Here is an 18,741-nt window from a genome sequence, read left to right as displayed (position 1 = left end):
GTATACTTTAAATACTGAATTAATAATTTTAAATTTATCTATTTTTACTATAAAGCAACAAAGTATATAATAAAGTTGAATTACTTTAACTAAACAAAATTAATTCTATTATAAAATACATTTATTAATAGTTACACCTACCTACCCTTTAATAACTCTATTATTTATTTTTATATAATTTAAATATATATCACCATTAATTAGCTTATAATTTATTTTAAAATTCAATAATTCAATTAAATATTCTATTTTTAAAACACTAACTTAATAATAAATTGTTATATTAATAATATTAAGTTTCTAAATATCATATCTCTTTCTTGAATTACTGGTTAGATTTATATATAAAAAATTTTTTTCAGATATATAATTTCCTTGAATAATTCTAAATTTTCTATTTTATATGAAACTAATATAAGTTTTCTCTAATTTTATATAAATCCTTAATTAATGTGATAAGAAATATGTAACTTAAATCTTTTAGAAACGATTTATTTGATCTTAAATTAATTCTGAATTTTTCAAAAATTAAAATAGATTGCTACTTAACTTTAAATTTTAAATTAAAAGTAATCTTTCACCATTCATTTCACATAATTAGATTTGTCTATAAGTATGAATTTTAAGATTTACTGATATAATATTTTAATATAAATCGAATGTTTAGCATGCATATAAGTTTTTAGTATGAATAAAATACCAATGAATATTTTTGCATTTTAAAATCTTCATGATTCACAAGTATACTATATACATTGAATTAATATAAAATACTCGATTTCATTCATAATTATAAATAAAATATTTTCAAATTACTTGAGGAGATTTTTGAATAAATAAAAATTTATTGAATTTTGTATTTTCTGAAATCAAAATAGATTAGCAGTTAGCAGAGTTAGTCTTGAAGAAAATAGAAAGTAAAAACTTTCTTCATTAAAAACCTTTCAATAAAATTTATCAATAAATTCTATTTATTTATTTACTTTATTTTATTATTCATGTTAATTTATGAAAAAGTGTATTTAGTTTGATAAGAATATAAAAACAAATTTATTAATTTCTATTTTAATTTATATTGAAGTTAAAAATAAAATCAAAAAAGGAAAATTTATATGAATTTATAAAATTTATTTTTTAATTTTAATAATTTACTAAGATTAAATAAAGTTTAAATTATTATAGATCAGTATTTTATTAATTATACATCTATAACTCATTAGGTATTTTTTACCACATAAATTTAAATTTGCAAGACCTTAATTAAATAATATCTTTTAAATTAATAGCTATTTATAGTGATATATTTAAATTAAGTTAATATAGAAAATTTAAACGAACTTATTTTTTGATTTCTTGATGATGAACTACTTACTTTTTTAAAACCTTAAATCTCTAATTTAATAAATTAATTTTTGGAAATTTAAAAATATTTTATTCCTTTTGATGATTATCTTAACAAACTTGGTTGAAAGAGGTTAGTTACTTTTCAAATAAACTTCGAGATTAGATATTTTTTATTGGAATAGCTGAAAAACATTATTGACTCATTTATTCTCGAAGGTTAAGGATTAAAGAATTTTCATCTATTTTTGATAATAGTAGTATTTATTTATTATTTAAATTAAAATAGACATACTAATAATCAGTTTTTAAATTACACACCTAATTCAAATAAAATTATAAACAAATAATAATATTATTTATGTTACATTTTGCAAAACAACCCATATATTTATTAGAATTTAACTAGTAGATATTACATTTGACACAGTTATATAACTTTGTGTTTAAGATTTTTGTGATATTTTAACTTGCAAATTTTGTTAAAAGGGTTTATAAATCTCTTGCTTTTAAGATTTTTTCTAATGGTTTAAATATGATCAATATTAAAGGCATCAATTAATATTTAAAGCTTCATTGAAATTAATAAAATATTACAAATAACAAACTATAACAATTAAGCTATTTATTTACATTTAATTATTTTTATAAACTAAATGTATTTTCATCTATATCCCCACTCATACTTAAAAAAATTATCTATTTTTCTAATAGTTCATATTTTTAATTAAAATGGGGTAGGATCGATATTTATTTATTAAAAAAAAATAGATTTTACTTCTTTAAAAATTAAGTTGGTTTATAATTAATTAAAATTTAAAATAATTAATTATCAATTTAAAACTATAAAAAACTATGCCTTTCATAAAAATTTTGTATTTCTGGTGCGTCTCACTCATTTAGATAAATATCTTTATAAATATGGTTTTTGGAGGTACTATTTGATTTTAAAATATTTTTTTAAACACTATTCATTAATATCTTTTATGATTTAGCTGAAAAACTTCAATTTGAAGAACTAAATTCTTAATTCACTCTGGATGATGTTTAATGGTTTTCAAATAATGTAACTACTTGCTTACTAACTGATTTTACAGAATACTCATAAAAAAATGTTTTGGGTATCTTTGGCTTAGGTCATAATACTACCTCTAAAACATTTTAAAACCTCCCTCCACATTGGAGTATCTCAATAAGATTTGATCTATTGCTATATAGATCTTTAGATCCTAACGACTACATATATGTAGACATAAACGGAGAGATAAATACTTATTAAAAATAGGGACCAAGGACAGGATATTAAATTTGTAGACCTGAACCTGCCCCACCTATAAGAGAAACCTATCCAGATGAGCTAGTCCTTTACCAAAAAACTTTTACACATTCAAATTCATCTATTAAAGTTTCTGTTGAATCTAAGACGGATGAAGTTATAGATAATGAAGGCTTTGGATTAAGGTATTTCTATTTGTATTTGGATACTTGTCATGATTCTTGCTTAACTTGTAATGGACCAACTGAAAATGATTGTTTGGAGTGCCCAGAACATTCAAATAAGAATGGGACCAAATGCACCTGTGATTTAGGTTATTATGCACAAAATAATTCTTGCACTAAAAATTGTGAAAATGGATACAAATAAGATATTACTGGATAACTTTGTGTTTAAGACTTTTGCCATAAAGATAAGTGTGAATTGTGTCAAAACGGATAATGCATTTAGTGTGATTCAGATTATTATCTGCTAAATGGGTAATGTGTAACTAGTTGCCCATCATATTCTACATTAAATGGATAATAATGTGTAGATTTAATATCTTAAACTAGTCGTAAAAAAATTTTTATAAAAAGAATTTCAATTTTTTAAACTTATTCATAATTTATTAGATGGTAGGTATTTACTTAAAAGTATGTTTGATACTCATTTTGGTGAAAGCGAAATAAAAAGAGCAGGCATCACAGCTTTAGGATTTTTAGGTTACAATAAAATATCTAGTGGAGCATTAACTACTGTTTGTGGTGGTATGACAATATTAGGTGGAGCATACTTAAGTTCTGCTAAATCGTCAATTTCAAAAACATTTTCTAGATTGTAAATTTATCTTTTTAAATTGAAGAATTAATTATTTATTAAATTATGATAGAGAACCTCACTGGTCTGTAGCAATAGGATACACTCTTTATAAAATTGACTAATGGAATAATGAAAGTGTATAATTAATAGTAAATAGTAATATTATAGAAACTACCACAAGAAATAGAAACGATGGAGACTCAAATATATGTGGAAGGATTTAATACAATGACTAAATTATATATGTTTCAAAAAATTTTACTCATTCAGAAACTGACCTTATTTTAGAAATAAAATCTAATTTAAATAACAATCCTTTTGAATCGTCTTATGGAATTAGAGAATTATACATTCTTGTGGATTATGTAAAATTAACTAAATTGCTTAATATAATTTATTTGTTATTTTATAAAAAGTGTACCAGCTTTTGCGAAAAATGCAATGCGGAAGGATGTAGCAAGTGTAAAAGTGATTATTACCTCTATGACTTTTAATGTTTAGAGAAATGTCCAGAAGGTTTTTTTAATTAAAAACAGGTAGATAATAATATATGCTAATAGTGTGATTCATCTTGTAAATCTTGTGATGGACCAAACAGCAATAATTGTTTGAGCTGCTAGGCTCCAAATCTATTTTATTAATAAAATTTGAAGACTTGTGTTGAGAACTGCAATTCAGATTAATTTAAAAATAAAAATGATTAAATTTGCTCTTCTTGTGATCCTTCCTGCACCACATGCGCTGGTCCCAGTAGTACTGATTGCCTGTCTTGTTCTGGAGATTTGTTTTTATTCTAAAATTAATGCATTCAGAATTGTCCTGATTAGTACTATAATAACGTGCAAAATAATTAATGTATGCCATGTGATCCTACTTGTTACACATGTAATGGTAGTGCATCTAATAATTGTCTTTCTTGCTCATAAAAAACCTTTTTAGATCCTAATTCTAACAAGTGTGTTTCACAATGTAGCTTGAACTACTATCCTGATGAAAATTCTAATTAATGCAGACCATGTTATACTACCTGTTAAGAATGTAATGGCCCTTCAGAAAGCGACTGCCTAACTTGTAAATAAGGTAAATTTTATGGAAAAGTTAATTAAAATTTAATATTTTTACTATATTTCTAATAAAAGGATTAGTTTTTCAGGACAACTAATGTATCAAGAAATGTAAGGATTCTTATTATGAAAACCTAAATCATATTTGTTAAAAATGTGATTCTTCTTGTTAAACATGTACTGGGCCTTCTGAATCTGAAGTAATTTTACATTAACTTATGGAAATTTTACAATATATTTTTTTTTAAAAAAAGTGTACTTCATGCCCATCTAATTTATTATTTTTCAAAAATTATTGCTTATCTGAGTGTCCCATAGGTTATTATTCCTTTAAGAAGAATTAAAATTTTTAATGCTTTGAATGCGCTAAATATTGTTAGCTAGGGTGTTCTGGTCCGTTCAAAATGGATTGTGATTAGATAAAATACAAATATCAAATTATCCTTTTTATTTTTGTTGGTATAATTTTTCTTTGGATAGCTTCTTCAATTATTGGCTACTTATTAGATAAAAAATAATCTAAGATATTTAATTCTATCATTAACAATCCTTGCTTTCCTGATAAATAAGAAAATATTTCTAAAATAAGCGTAAAAAAACTAAAAAAAGGGGATAGTTAGCAATACATTTAAGACCAAAACAAATAATAAAATGAAAATGAAAAACAATCATACCAAAAATAAAATCATTTAGAAAAAGATTGCACCTTAAATTTCTTAGAATAAATTATGTAACACTATTAAAAAACCAAAGAAGTGATTCCTAGGTCAGACATTAAAAATTCTCAAAAATGTATTTAAGTTTTAGAATCCTAAAAAAATTTAGAATCAGATCAGCTCTCTCTAACTAAGATTTCTAAAATGTGTATTCAAACAACAACTGACAATATTCTAAATTTTGATCATACTAACAATTAAACAGATTTAAATCCTTAAGGATAAAATGATAATTCCTCCTAATAGTACAAATATACTGCTAACTAAAAATTGAAATACTTATTAGTAAACATTTTTAATTTAAAAAGTTTCAAAATATTTTTAAAAAAAGTTCAAATTTTGATTCTTAATTTTAAATTTAAATATTTTAATTAAAAAAATATAATTTAACTATATAGTTAGGAAATGAGTGGATTTCTTTGTTTTACTTTTATGATTCAGAATTTACCAGAGTTGCAAGAGCTATTTTGATATTTTTAAAGTATTAGGCGTTTTTCTTATCTTCTGAACTGGTTTACTATGTAAATTATATTTTAAATAAATTTACATTTATTTTAAATTTATAAAATAAAAAATAGAATTCAGAATATCTATTGATTATTGCACTAATAATCAGTCTATTATTTAAATAGGCTCTAAAATCTATACAATCAATTTTATTGAAAAAATCAGTGAAACTCTTATCAGTAATTTTGGTAACCTCCATAATAAGCTTGAGTCTTTACATTGCCTTTTGGTTTGCGCCGTAAATTCAAAATATGTATCATTAGAAAGATAAGACATGGAGTATTTATTATGGATAACTATTGATATGGGATTTCTTAATACTGTAATAAGTGTTAAGCTTTGTTGAATACATCTTTACAATTAAATACTTAAATGCTTTACAATGTAAAAATAAATTTGTAAAAGTATACAAATTATTATCTAACAAATATTTTATTTAAAAAATAAAATGAAAATTTGTATATAATTAATTAATATTTAAATATATATTTTTTATATTTGTAAGTAATTTTTAGATTCTACAAAAAATAATTAAGGATAAAAAACCATCAAATAAATTTACTCCAATTTTAAATAGATTTTTCAAGTTATTGTAAAACTTTCCAATTTAAAAAAATATTTTTTATTAATTTTATATTTATTTAAATTTTTAAAAAAATTGCTAAATTAATCTATAATATAATTATAAATTTATAAAGATTTAAATTGCAAATATTTTGTGAAGAATTCATTTATTTTTTTATTTGCATACGTGTTCGAAATCAAGAATAAATTAATTTTAATTCTAAAATTTCCTTTTTTAGCTGTTCTTTTAGCATCTATCTTGGAAAAGATACTCACTCATTAAATACCTGAATACTTTATATAATGAAAACAAACTTGAGATAGTTTATAAAATATCGTTAAATGAGTATTTTAAATAGTAAATATAATCGAAAATTAATTAAATAAAATATTTAGAGAAGTTATATTTTTACATGTTTTATGTGACATTTTTAATTAGTTTGTTCTCTATTCATTTCGAGTTTTTTGTTTTGATAAGCCTAATAATTAATATTAAAAATCAAATAATTTTAAAAATGAGTATGATAACATATCTGACATATATTAAATGTAAAATTAAATATTAAAATATTATTAAACAAACATAATTATGAATTAGAACAGAATAGATGGTATAGTAGGTTAATAAAATTATTAAAATTTTTATATGAAAAAAATTCAAATATTTGAACTCAAAGTGGTGACTAATTTTGCTTTAAATAAATAAATAATTAATTTAGAAATTTCTAAATCAAAATATCTTTTTCAAAATAAAAATCTATTTATTTAATTTTATTTTAGAATAGCAAACTAAAACATTAAAATCATCATTTTGACTTTTTTATTAAAATACATTTTGTTATTTTGAAAAGTTAAAAAACTTTCTTTTTTTTCAAATAAATAAACTTAATAAAAGTATTAAAAAATGAAATGTTATTTTTTGAAATGAAAAATTGTTATTTAGACTAAGAAATATATTATCCATTTTATATTTTAATATAGTTTTGTAGTCTAAATCGTTAAAAGCATAAAAATATTAAATTATTAGTTTAATTTCTATCAGATATTAAATAAATTTCTGATATAATGTGTGTAAATGCTAACAAAAAAATAATTAAGGTTTATTCGTAAATTAAATATAACCAGTCCTATAAAAAAATTAATTAAATTCTGACAAATTTATTGTAAATCCCTGTATTTAAATTGTAAATTATTTAAAGATCATTCCAGAAAATTAATTAAATAAGAATTAATAATATTTGAATTTTGTATTTTTAATAATTCTGATAAATAGTATGTAAGTGCTAATAATAAATAATAAAAATCAATCAAACTTATTTTATTAATTAAGAACAAAATAAAACTTTTTCATATAAATACAACTAACTTTCTTTTGAAAATATAATATTTAACAATCAAAAACAATAGAATAAATAAATAATAAAAATGAGCCAAAAAATTTTACTAATTACAGGAGACTTTGGAGAGGATTACGAAGTTATGGTTCCCTTTTAAGTTCTTCATGCTATAGGATATACTGTGCATACTGTTTGCCCTAATAAAAAGGCAGGAGACTATGTTACTTGTGTTGTAGAAGAAGGTGGTGAAATAGAAAAGTTTTAAACTTATACTGAAAAAATAGGCCATAGATTCTTTTTAAATTATGATTTTGATCAAGTAAAACCAGAAGAATATTATGCTTTAGTTTTAGCTGGTGGAAGGGCTCCTGAATATTTGAAATACGACCCTAGCGTTTTAAAATTAGTTAAACATTTCACAGATAGCAAAAAGTCCATCTTAGTAATATGCCATGGCTATCAAATTCTATGTGCTCTTTAGGGTTGTATTGAAGGAATTGTGTTGGGAGGTCCAACTCCTACTTCATATGAGATTACTAATGCTGGAGGAATATATTAGTAAATAAAAATGGAGGATGCTCTTCTTTATAATAACTTTATTTCCACTCCTGCATACACAGGCTTTTTGAAGTGTTTTCCACCTTTTATTGAATAACTTAAAAACGGTGTTAAATTTGACAACAAAGTTCACATTTTTAAATGAATATAATATTTTTCATAATCTCAATTTATGTGCAAATAAGCATTTATATTCGTGAAGTTGCTTTTTCTTGTTTTTTAGGATTATTTCTGATTTTTTACATAAGCTTCTAAAAATTAATTTATATTTTTTAGCAAATATTTATTTAGATTCTTTATAAAATATTTTTTTTATTTAAAGAAAATGATTTTACTGTTATAATTTTTGAGAGAATGTTTATAAATTCTATTTAAAACATAAAATTTTTGAATTAAATTTCAAGTTAAAAAAAGCATAATGTAAAATTTTAATCTAAATTGTGCATTTTAAATAATTATTTTTTAATCTCATCTCTTTAAATTAAAAATTCCTTTAAAAGTAAGATCTTTTAAGTCATTTTGTTTAATTAAAAAAAAATTATTTAATTGGATAAATTTTTTAATATTTATAAATATATTTATTTACATGTTATTGATCTCTTCTTAATATTTGCTCTAAGAAAGCCAGGGCATTAATTTGTAATAGAATAATCAGCTAATTATCAAAACCTATAGTTTTCTGAAACTATAATCTTTTGACTACTATAAACAGCATTTATAATTTTCAAAATTTAATAATTAATTCCTAATTATTTCATAACTTATTTAATTTAAATAAAGAATTTAGTAAAACTAATAGTCTTTAACAATATTTTTAAAAATAATTATTTTATTCATTGAATATTATGCACATAATTACTTTATATCCATTCTAATTCTCAAAAATATGCTATAATATCCTTATGGATTATGCTGTGCACGTACGTATTACTGTGAATTCTTCAAGGCTTAAAATCAGAAAAAATATATATCATATTTATTTTACCAGTTTTTTCATTTAAAATTCCCTAAGCATTTAATAGCTGGGCTTGTAAAAAATTTAAGGGATTTAAGTATATATTAATTAAAAATCAAATATGGAGTATTAATTTTATTTTTATTTATTTAAAAAATCTATTGCGATTATCCAATATAAATAGGAGAGATGAGATGTGGTTTGGAAAAATCTTTTTGTTAATTTAAAAAAACAATAGAATATCTGCCTCATTTATTCTACATAATGTTTAATCATATATCTCATTTTTAAAATTATTTACGAAGTTTTGAGAAATAAAAATTTATTAATGAAAAATACTTACAAATAAATTTTATCAAAAAAAGATACAATTTTGCTTAATTAAAATGTAAAATTTTACTTTATTTTTTTTATATTTAATAAAATTAGTTATTTAATAGAGATAGATATTAACTAATTTTATAATTTCTTCGTTGATGGATTCAATCACAAATTAAATCATATATTACTTACTATGGATTATTAATTAACTGAGATGCAATATGTCTTTTAAACCCTATAATTCCTAGAAAAGCAAGTTCTCTAGAAATCTTACAATTTTAAACGAAAATTGAAAGTTTTTTTGACTCAACAAAGGATTAAAAATAGTTTAAGAAAAAACTATTCTATTTTAAAGTTTCACAAAGGACTTATTGCTTATCTTATTCAATTAAATTACATATAAAAACATCATGAAATTTATTTAATATCATTTATTCTAACAATAGATTTAAAAAGTCAAAATTATTATTATTTAATTTTATAAATATTTAATTTTGGTGTTTAGCAATCAAGTATTAGCTTTTAAAACTGATTATGTAACTAATTTATGAGTTTTTATTTAGAGTAATATCTATTATATTAGCTAATTCCTCTTCTTCATTGTTAAAATTTATTATTGTTAACTAGTGAAATATGTGTTATTTTTATAGTCTTTGAAGATCTTTTTTACTAAATTTATATTTTCCAGTTAGTGGTTCATATTTTTTAAGATTTTTACGATCATTTTAACCATCATATAATTATCCTGATTTAAATTCAAATACTTAACAAATTTTATAAAAGTTAGAATATTTTAGCAATAGCAGGTCATAAACCATAAAGATAAAAGTAATACCTAGATATACTCCAAAAATACTTAGAGTTTGCATATAATATGCATAAGAATAAATGATAGAAAAATCATCTATGAAGTAAGACAGTAGAAGAAGCAATGATAGATTTAAAAATTTTATTAGCCTATAAAATTTGAATGAAGGAGTATCTTTTAATTTCTTGATTTGCGTAAAGATATCATTTTATATTGGAGATATTTAAAATTCCATATTTAATGTCAATTAAAATCCTAATAAAAGCCCTTTATATATAGAAAAAAAGGCATCGCAAAAAGTTTATCCTTTATAGCAAATTATTGGTCCATATATTATATTAAAGATAAAAAACATTGGATAATATAAACCCATATATTAAATTGTTATACATTTAATAATAAAGTATAAGGAATACTTTGAACAAAATACATAACCAAAGGCTAAAGCAAATTAAAATTTAGATAAAGGCAATATATTTCCTGTAGAGGAGCTAGTAGTAATAAGAACTAAATTTAAATAAGTTTAATAAGCAATCGAAAAGAGGATATAAAAATAATACAACCTTTCATCATCTTCTTCTTTTATCTAGAAATTTAAAATTTAGGAAAATATCAAAACATACTGGTAGTAGTTTTAAAATAGAATGCTAGAAACTAAACCGCGGTCTCTATTTTTTTCAGTAAATGAAGCCTCTTTATAAGTAAGCAAAAATAAATATCTAATATATGTTGTTTTTTATCCTTTTAGTAAAGCATAGTAACTATTGTTTAAACTTTTCTTTTTCAAATGTTTAATATTTACTAAAAGTAGAAGGATGTATTAAACACCCATAAATATGTATCCAAACATATCTTCTTTCCATATGCATAAAAAAGTGGTTAAAGCGAACCATATTGAAAACAAAAAGCTATTCAAAGTAAATTAATAAGTTCTACCCGATTATATATTTTGTAAATAGGATAGGCCATATATTATGATATCCATTTTATCTCTTCTTCTACTATTTTGTGTTTTTAATTAAATATATCTTGTAATAGGAATTTCAAATCATTTTTAACAAATAATATTAAAAAACAAGATAATATAAAAGAATTAACTTTAAAAGTAGTAATTCAATTATTCTCTACTCAGAATTTATTAACATTTACAAAATGAAAATATCAGCTAAAATTAATTAATTTAGTTATTTTTTAAATTTTCACTAAAAGATTCCATGTTAAATTAAAATATCACTAAAATATTTATTTAAAAATGTATTAAAATTATAATTTAATTTTAGAAATGGTTTTAAATTATTTAACATTTAAACTCAAACAAAACCAAAAATTAAATAAAATTAATAATTTTCTAAATTATTATTAAATATACTGATTAGCACTTGTAAATAAGATATTAAAAATATTGATAATAACAATGAAGGAATTTCTGCCCAGATATTCTATGTATTTATGATATTTGTATTTCTAGCTATTTAATTATCTAAGATCAATCATGGGATAGGGGGAAAAATGTTCTTTAAGAATAATTATAAAATACTGTAAATTTTCATATATTAAGAGGTTACCCCTGACACCATTGGCCTATACCCCATAGGCCTTAAATTTCCTCCATAAAATAGAACAACATCTTAAATTAGAAGAGTGTTATGTTAAAGCAATTAAGGTAGATATATATAAATCAATAAAATTTATTTAGGAGAAACTATATTTACTAGGATTTATAAGAAAGATATTATTACAAGAGAACTTAAACATAAAAAAAAATTAATTAAAAAATATTTTATTTTAATATTTTTACAAAAAGTGGAAGAAAATAAATACTTCCTATACACATATACTTTTTAATTTAATTAAAGTTAATAATTATATGTTTTATGAGTTATTGATAATATAATACTATTATTTTTATCGTTAATGCGACTATATATATTTTAAATTCATAAATATATAATATTAAAATTTACTAAACAATATTTTCTTTAAATTAAATCTAAAAATAGATAATTATTTGAAATAACTAGATATTAATATAGAGACTAAATAGAGACCAACTAGATTTTAAAATAGAAACAATAAATTACCCATAAAATTTAGTTAAATTAATATACAAGTAATTGTTTTGTTTCACTTGTTTGGAACAGAAATATTCTTTTTTTGCTATATTTTATATGGATTGAGAATTTCTATTGAATTTTAAAGTAAATTAAATCAAAACTGATTTTTGATAAAAATTGGAAGCATTAACTAAGCATAGAATAAAAATGTTTTCGATGGATTAAAATAATACTTTAAAGAAATTAATTAGTAATACTTATATAGTATTTTCAGGGATATACATATCTTATTAGTTTATGAGGTATGTAAAGAGGTAGATCAGAAATAAGCGAAATAGCTTAGCTAAAATAGAGATTATTAAACAGGTAAAAAGTAAATAGAAAATAATTGATGATAAAGATGATAAAGAAGATCAAAATAGCGAGAATAATCAGAAAAAACAACAGTCTAGAAGAAGTAGTGAGAGTTTAACAGAAGAAAAACAATAAAATACTAGAAAGATTAAATCTAAAACCTCATCAGCAATTAATTTGTTAGAATTAGATACTTCCATCCCTTAAGAGATAGTTCAAGAAAAAAGGCGTAAGATAATCAAAGTTTGTCTTACTGGAGGGCCTTGTGCAGGTAAAACCTCAGGTCTCGCCTTTTTAAGTGAAAAATTAAAAGATGATAATTTCGATGTTTATGTTGTTCCAGAAGCAGCAACTTTAATTTCTAATGGGGGTGGTATGATCAACATTGGAGGCTTTTCTGATGAAAAAATCATATAATTTTAGAAATCTCTAATGAGTGTTTAAATTTCTTTAGAAGAAAATTTTCAAAGATTGGCAGAGATATCAGAAAATTAATCAATTATACTTTGTGATAGAGGTTTAATAGATGGGAAGGCATTTATGTCTGATGCTGGCTGGCAGCAACTACTCAAAGAAATGAAACTTTCAGAGCATGAAATAAGAGACAAGAGATATGATTTTGTCATTCATTTAGTTACAGCTGCAGATGGTGTAAAAGAATTGATTTATTACTTAATACTATTCTTATCTATTTATTTCGCTTATCTTTTTAAAAAAAAAACATTTTATTTTTATTCAATTTAGAATTTTTAAAAATTCTAAATCATAAATTACAATACAAATAAATAATTTACAATTTATTTATCTGAAATAAAATCAAAAAGCTAATTAATAACTTATAGATAAGAAAGTTTTGTTTTGTTTGATTTAACAATTTAATGGTAATAGACGTTTAATTACACAATTGATATAAATTAATAATTCTTCAGAAAAAAAATAAAGATTTTAGATAGAATTAAATCTAAATAATATTACTTTAATTTGTTTTTCAAATTTAAAATAAAAATAATAACAATCTCTCCCAATAGCATTGATATTTAGATGCATTAATTAAGTAATATAAATATATCTGAATTCTTTAATTTTTAAAAAGGCACCAGATTACTATATAAAAGATGGGGCAAGATATTAAGATATTGACTAAGCTGTAGAAATAGATAAAATTTTTTAAAAATGCTGGCTTGGCCATTAGCGACTAGAAATCATTGACAATAAAAGTGTTTCAAGCTTCGAAGAAAAGCTGCAAAAACTCCTTTTTACGGTCAGAAGAATGAGTGGTGTACCAGTAAAAGGTAGTAAGCTCTATTCAAGATACATAATCATAGATCCTTAAAGTCATCCTAATATCCCAGAAGACTTTCCTGTAATTTTTAAAATTATGAAAGAGTTTATTTTGATAGATAATTTAATTGTAAATATAAACTTAGGTTGAGTCTTTCGAAATCGAAGATACATTCTTGTACAAAGTATAATATGACGAAAATAAAGGAAAGTTAACAAAGATTAGAAAGAGAGTTTAAAATGGAGATGTAATTTATCTGTGTAGCGAAAGTCACATAATTGACGGCAAGCAAACTATTTACTATAAGAAGAGGCTCAATTATAGAGAATATGTTCTTGTTAAAGACAGAGAAGATAGAGATAGAATTACCCTTAGAAAATTTAGAAGATAATTTGTTTATTAAGGATATTATTATATTTTAGATAAATACTTAGATTATGATATGTGTATATTGCGTGCTAAAAACAGTCCTGGATCAGATGACAAACAAATTATAATCCCTGATTTCATTTAAATAGATGCAGATGTTACAGATCATAAAGAATTCAGATCTCTCAATTTAAGTTTAAAGTCAAGTCCTCTTAGAGATAAAAAATTCTTAGAAGAGCTGGTTTATACTATTTAAGATTAATAGAAAAATTTAATTAAATTTGAAGATAAACTCAGACCTAGACCTAATAGAAAATGAAAAAATCAACTGAATAAGATTTAGCATGCAAATTTTAATAAAAATGACAAATTTTTTTAATCATAAACTCCTTCAAGTAAAAATAAATCTACTTGGGATAAAAAGCTACTTTTTATTTAATATAAGCTAAATTCTTACAAATAAAAATAACACTTTAAATAAAATAACATTAATGAATAAATGAATAAATAAATATCTTTTTTAATAAAAATAAAAACTTTTATTTTTGATTGTTTATTTTGATCGATTATTTAACTTATTTATTATCTTTTTTATTGTAAAAGTGTATGTAATTAAAATATTAGACTAAAATATAATTTATATAACAAGTGATTATAATAATCTCACAAAATATAATAATCACCGATGGATGGTTTTGATTATCAAATATTTCATTAAATTTAAAGTAATATAAGTGAGTAATCTTCAATTTATAGAATTCATCTAATGTTAAAATAAGTAAGCAATTTATTAATTTTTTTTTTATGAAAGGAATGAGTAAATGACATAATATATAAAAATATTCACAGACTTATTTTTGATCTGGAAATTCAGGTTTAAATTTTGATCAATTTTAAAAATTAAGATTGTAAATTTAGTTTTATAATTAAATAAAAATAGTAAAATCTATTTCTTTTTTGATAGATTAATTTTATAATTTTTCTACAATATTTTTGCTAAAGTTAATGATTACATAAAGTAATAAAGCAGATTTATAATTTCAAATAAGATTTTTTTTCTTTAGATGATCATAAAAATTAATTAATTTGTAAAAATAAATTCAACTTTGATAAGGAAATAAAAATGTAAATTTGTAATAAGCAAATAAATTTATGGAGGTAATTCATTATATTAAGATTACGATCAAAGTGACTTTTACAATTGATAAGATGAATTTTAAAGGTTATTTAGATATTTAAAAACTTTCTTATGTAATTTTTTTTTATTACCACGCAATTAGACTGAATGCGTAATACTCTGTATAATTGCGAAATATTAACTCAAAAAAAAATAATAAAATTTTTTTCTTTATTTTGATAAATCAAAAGAAAAAACAACACATAAAAACTAGGCAAACAATTTCCAACAAATATATATGGTAGCTGTAATTAAAAAAGATTTAGATCAATTTTCATGGTACCAAAGATAGAGATTAATATTCTAACTAATGATTAGATTTATTCTTATTTCAAGTGCTATAATCACAGTTATCCTCGCTGCTATATATGTATTAATTTTTGAACTTCATTAAGAATTTGTATTATTCTTGCGCATCAAACAACTATTATAATTTATTATATTTGTTTGTTTGTTCGTTTATTTGATACACAAATAATTATTAAGTGCTTTGTATCATTTATTTTTTTATTATCACAAATAGACCTATATAAGACATAAAATCGGGGATGCTATAATTAATGAAGCTAACATATATGTTTAACAAAAAGTATCCACCGAAATGCAAATCATTTCGACGTATTTTAAACAAAATATTAATATTTAAAATCATTTCTTTTTTAGATTTGTGTTTGCATAAACTCTTTTTGATTGATCCATCCAAAATAATTCTTATCAATTTCTAATAAAAAAGCTAGATGATTCATTCTTTCTAGACATAAAATTACCTTTTTGGGACAATGGTTGTAGAGCTAATGAGACTCACAGCTGATATTTATTATTTTTGCATGCCACCAAGTATTTTATTGATTGGATTTCTTAAGTTATATAAGCATATAATAGCATATAAAAATTAAATTTAATTAAAGAATATTTCTTTAATCTTTTTATCTGATAAAATATAAAGATTGCATGTTCAGAATGGTTTAAAGTGCCAACCTAGATCCATTAAAATTGACAACTTTTCAAACACCCAATCCTAATTTGCCATTAGTTAGAGATTTTACGAGTAGCTATCTAGTTTATGATTAAGTTAATTTAAACACTCCTGTAAAGCACAATTACATATTTGAATATAAAATAAAAAATAATTATCTGAGATGATAGCTAACTAATAATTAATTTTAATTAAAAAGTAATTATTTGGAATATATGAATTATATGAGTCATTGGACTATGATGACGCTGTAAATAGCTTAGTTACGGATTATTTATCTTAAAATGTTAGAAGAATAATAATTCATAGGTATTCTAAATCAACTGTAGACTACTCTTGGAATATCATGAAGGTTTTCCCTTGTGAGAAAATAAGCTTTAACCAAATATAAAATTTGCGTAATCAATTGATTATTTTAATATTATTATACAATATAATACTATAATATATTTATTTTGCCCTCGAAAGCCCATAATTTAAGACTTCTGATTTATTTTAAAGATGCATCAAAAACTTAATTTGCACTAGCTTCTAAGTTAAATACATGAAAATACTTTTTAATTTTAATAAGAAATAATAAATAAAAGAATTAATTAGATATAAATTATAACTATCAAAATATATAAAATTTACTAGAAATAGAAAAATTTTATTTCAATTTTTTTAAAATACAAATTTTTTATGATCAAACATAAATTCATAATTAATTAAATATTTTTCTCTACCATCAAAATTGCAAATTAAAGATATTTAATTTTACATTCCTAAAATTACATATAAATCAACTAAATTATTTACTAAACCTTAATATAGACGAAAATAATCCTATTTATTTGAAAGCAGAGGCTTACAAAGGATCAACAGTTATGATTCATGGTCCATACATAGATCAATTAGGAAATTTTCAAGAGAATCTAACTGCTTTCATTGTAAATATTAGTAGGCCAGCTTTCTCAGCATTAAAGCCTTAGTTGTATTTTTGTAAATAGCTTTTTAATTTATTAAAAATCATTTGCTTAATTTAATCCTAATATTTAAAAGAAATTACAATAGAAATAGAGACTTAATTAATCAGGAACTTATTTATACAAAATTATTATAGATCAACAATCGAAATGATAGTCGTTAATAAAAATGGTTAACTGTTATAAGCTACTGATTACTGGTTACAGAACGACAAACTTAGTCCTTAATAGTATATTTTTGATGTTTAAATATAACCTTATAGTGGTAATACTTAATATTTTTAAAAATCCAATGAAAATCCTTTAATATTGTTTAAAATAAAAAAATTTAAGGGTTATCTCCTACAGCTTATCATGATTTGATGCTAAATTCCATCACAAACGACAATTATACCTCTTTAACACAAATTATGAAATTAAACAAAAATAATGAAAATAAATAATATTTAATTTATCCTGTTATAATACAAGATACTTTTAACCCTAATAACATGACAGACTATACTCTAATAGGCGTAAACATCAATTTTTTTCCTCCACCATAATTTAACTAAAATATTTATCAAATTTATTCAAATAGATCCCAAATTAAAATGCAGACTATATAGCTGCTATTATTTATGGAGAATAAGATTAGATGTATTCAGTTTCTAATTTTTTAAATGAAATATATATTGAGGAATTAGAAGTTCTTAAAAATTTTTCTGTTTTAACTGGTATTATAACTGTTTGTATGGTCATCGTTTCTTTATATCACGCTTCAGTCAGTGTTCATAGGCCTATTAGGTAGATGCTGTACATCTGCTAATCTCTGTCTCACAAAGACTCTATTTTCAGATTAAAAGTTTTGTAAAAAGCTAAATTTTAATTAGAAGATTTAGAAACCTAAACCTAATACCAAGTTTAAGATTTAGTTAACTCATTTATTTGTTTAATTACAACAATTATTTCACGAATTAAAACACCAAATACTCTAAAAAAAATTATAATTAATTATCCTTTAAATGAGCTTGAGAAAAATTTTGCTAAAAATACCAAGGGCAAATAGTTTCAATTTGATTGGTAAAAATTAGTAGATTAAATTGAAGACAAACCTGATTAAATTAGCAATTGAGATTTTGATATTTATAAAAGCTAAAAAATAAAACATCAAAATTTATCTTTCATAAAGAATAATTAAATATTTTGAAATCTACTTAAATAAAAACAGTACATTATTATAAAAAAATAATTATCAAATTACTACTTCATTATTTGTAAATATACCTTTAATAAAATTCTGTGCATATTTTTATACTTATTATTAGAATGTAATT

General features: G+C 21.7%; 4 protein-coding genes across 4 annotated transcripts; all 4 read left to right on the top strand. All coding sequences in view use genetic code 6, as the record gives it.

Moving 5' to 3' along the window:
* Positions 1–2,262: 2,262 nt before the first annotated feature.
* TTHERM_00941590 (zinc finger lsd1 subclass family protein) lies at positions 2,263–6,157 on the top strand (the record flags this gene model as incomplete). Its single annotated transcript, XM_001026919.2, has 9 exons — positions 2,263–2,275; positions 2,337–3,173; positions 3,232–3,436; positions 3,489–3,783; positions 3,835–4,498; positions 4,558–4,682; positions 4,737–5,483; positions 5,597–5,719; positions 5,777–6,157. The coding sequence occupies 9 exons, from the start codon at positions 2,263–2,265 to the stop codon at positions 6,155–6,157; spliced, it is 3,390 nt and encodes a 1,129-aa protein (XP_001026919.2).
* A 1,537-nt stretch (positions 6,158–7,694) lies between these two features.
* Positions 7,695–8,309, top strand: TTHERM_00941580 (PfpI family intracellular protease; the record flags this gene model as incomplete). The annotated part of the gene is made up of 1 exon (XM_001026918.1): positions 7,695–8,309. The coding sequence occupies one exon, from the start codon at positions 7,695–7,697 to the stop codon at positions 8,307–8,309; it is 615 nt and encodes a 204-aa protein (XP_001026918.1).
* Positions 8,310–12,509: 4,200 nt separating this feature from the next.
* TTHERM_00941570 (AAA domain protein) lies at positions 12,510–14,626 on the top strand (the record flags this gene model as incomplete). The annotated part of the gene is made up of 3 exons (XM_001026917.3): positions 12,510–13,307; positions 13,750–14,019; positions 14,084–14,626. 3 exons carry the CDS (start codon positions 12,510–12,512, stop codon positions 14,624–14,626), a joined length of 1,611 nt encoding a protein of 536 aa, XP_001026917.2.
* A 1,406-nt stretch (positions 14,627–16,032) lies between these two features.
* On the top strand, positions 16,033–18,539 carry TTHERM_00941560 (transmembrane protein, putative; the record flags this gene model as incomplete). Its single annotated transcript, XM_001026916.2, has 7 exons — positions 16,033–16,321; positions 16,431–16,573; positions 16,660–16,858; positions 17,274–17,441; positions 17,502–17,690; positions 17,759–17,940; positions 18,006–18,539. The coding sequence occupies 7 exons, from the start codon at positions 16,033–16,035 to the stop codon at positions 18,537–18,539; spliced, it is 1,704 nt and encodes a 567-aa protein (XP_001026916.2).
* Positions 18,540–18,741: the final 202 nt, after the last annotated feature.

This window comes from Tetrahymena thermophila (assembly GCF_000189635.1).
Source record: "Tetrahymena thermophila SB210 genomic scaffold scf_8253930, whole genome shotgun sequence".
Classification (NCBI taxonomy): domain Eukaryota; phylum Ciliophora; class Oligohymenophorea; order Hymenostomatida; family Tetrahymenidae; genus Tetrahymena; species Tetrahymena thermophila.
This window is presented reverse-complemented; position numbering and strand designations above follow the sequence as displayed.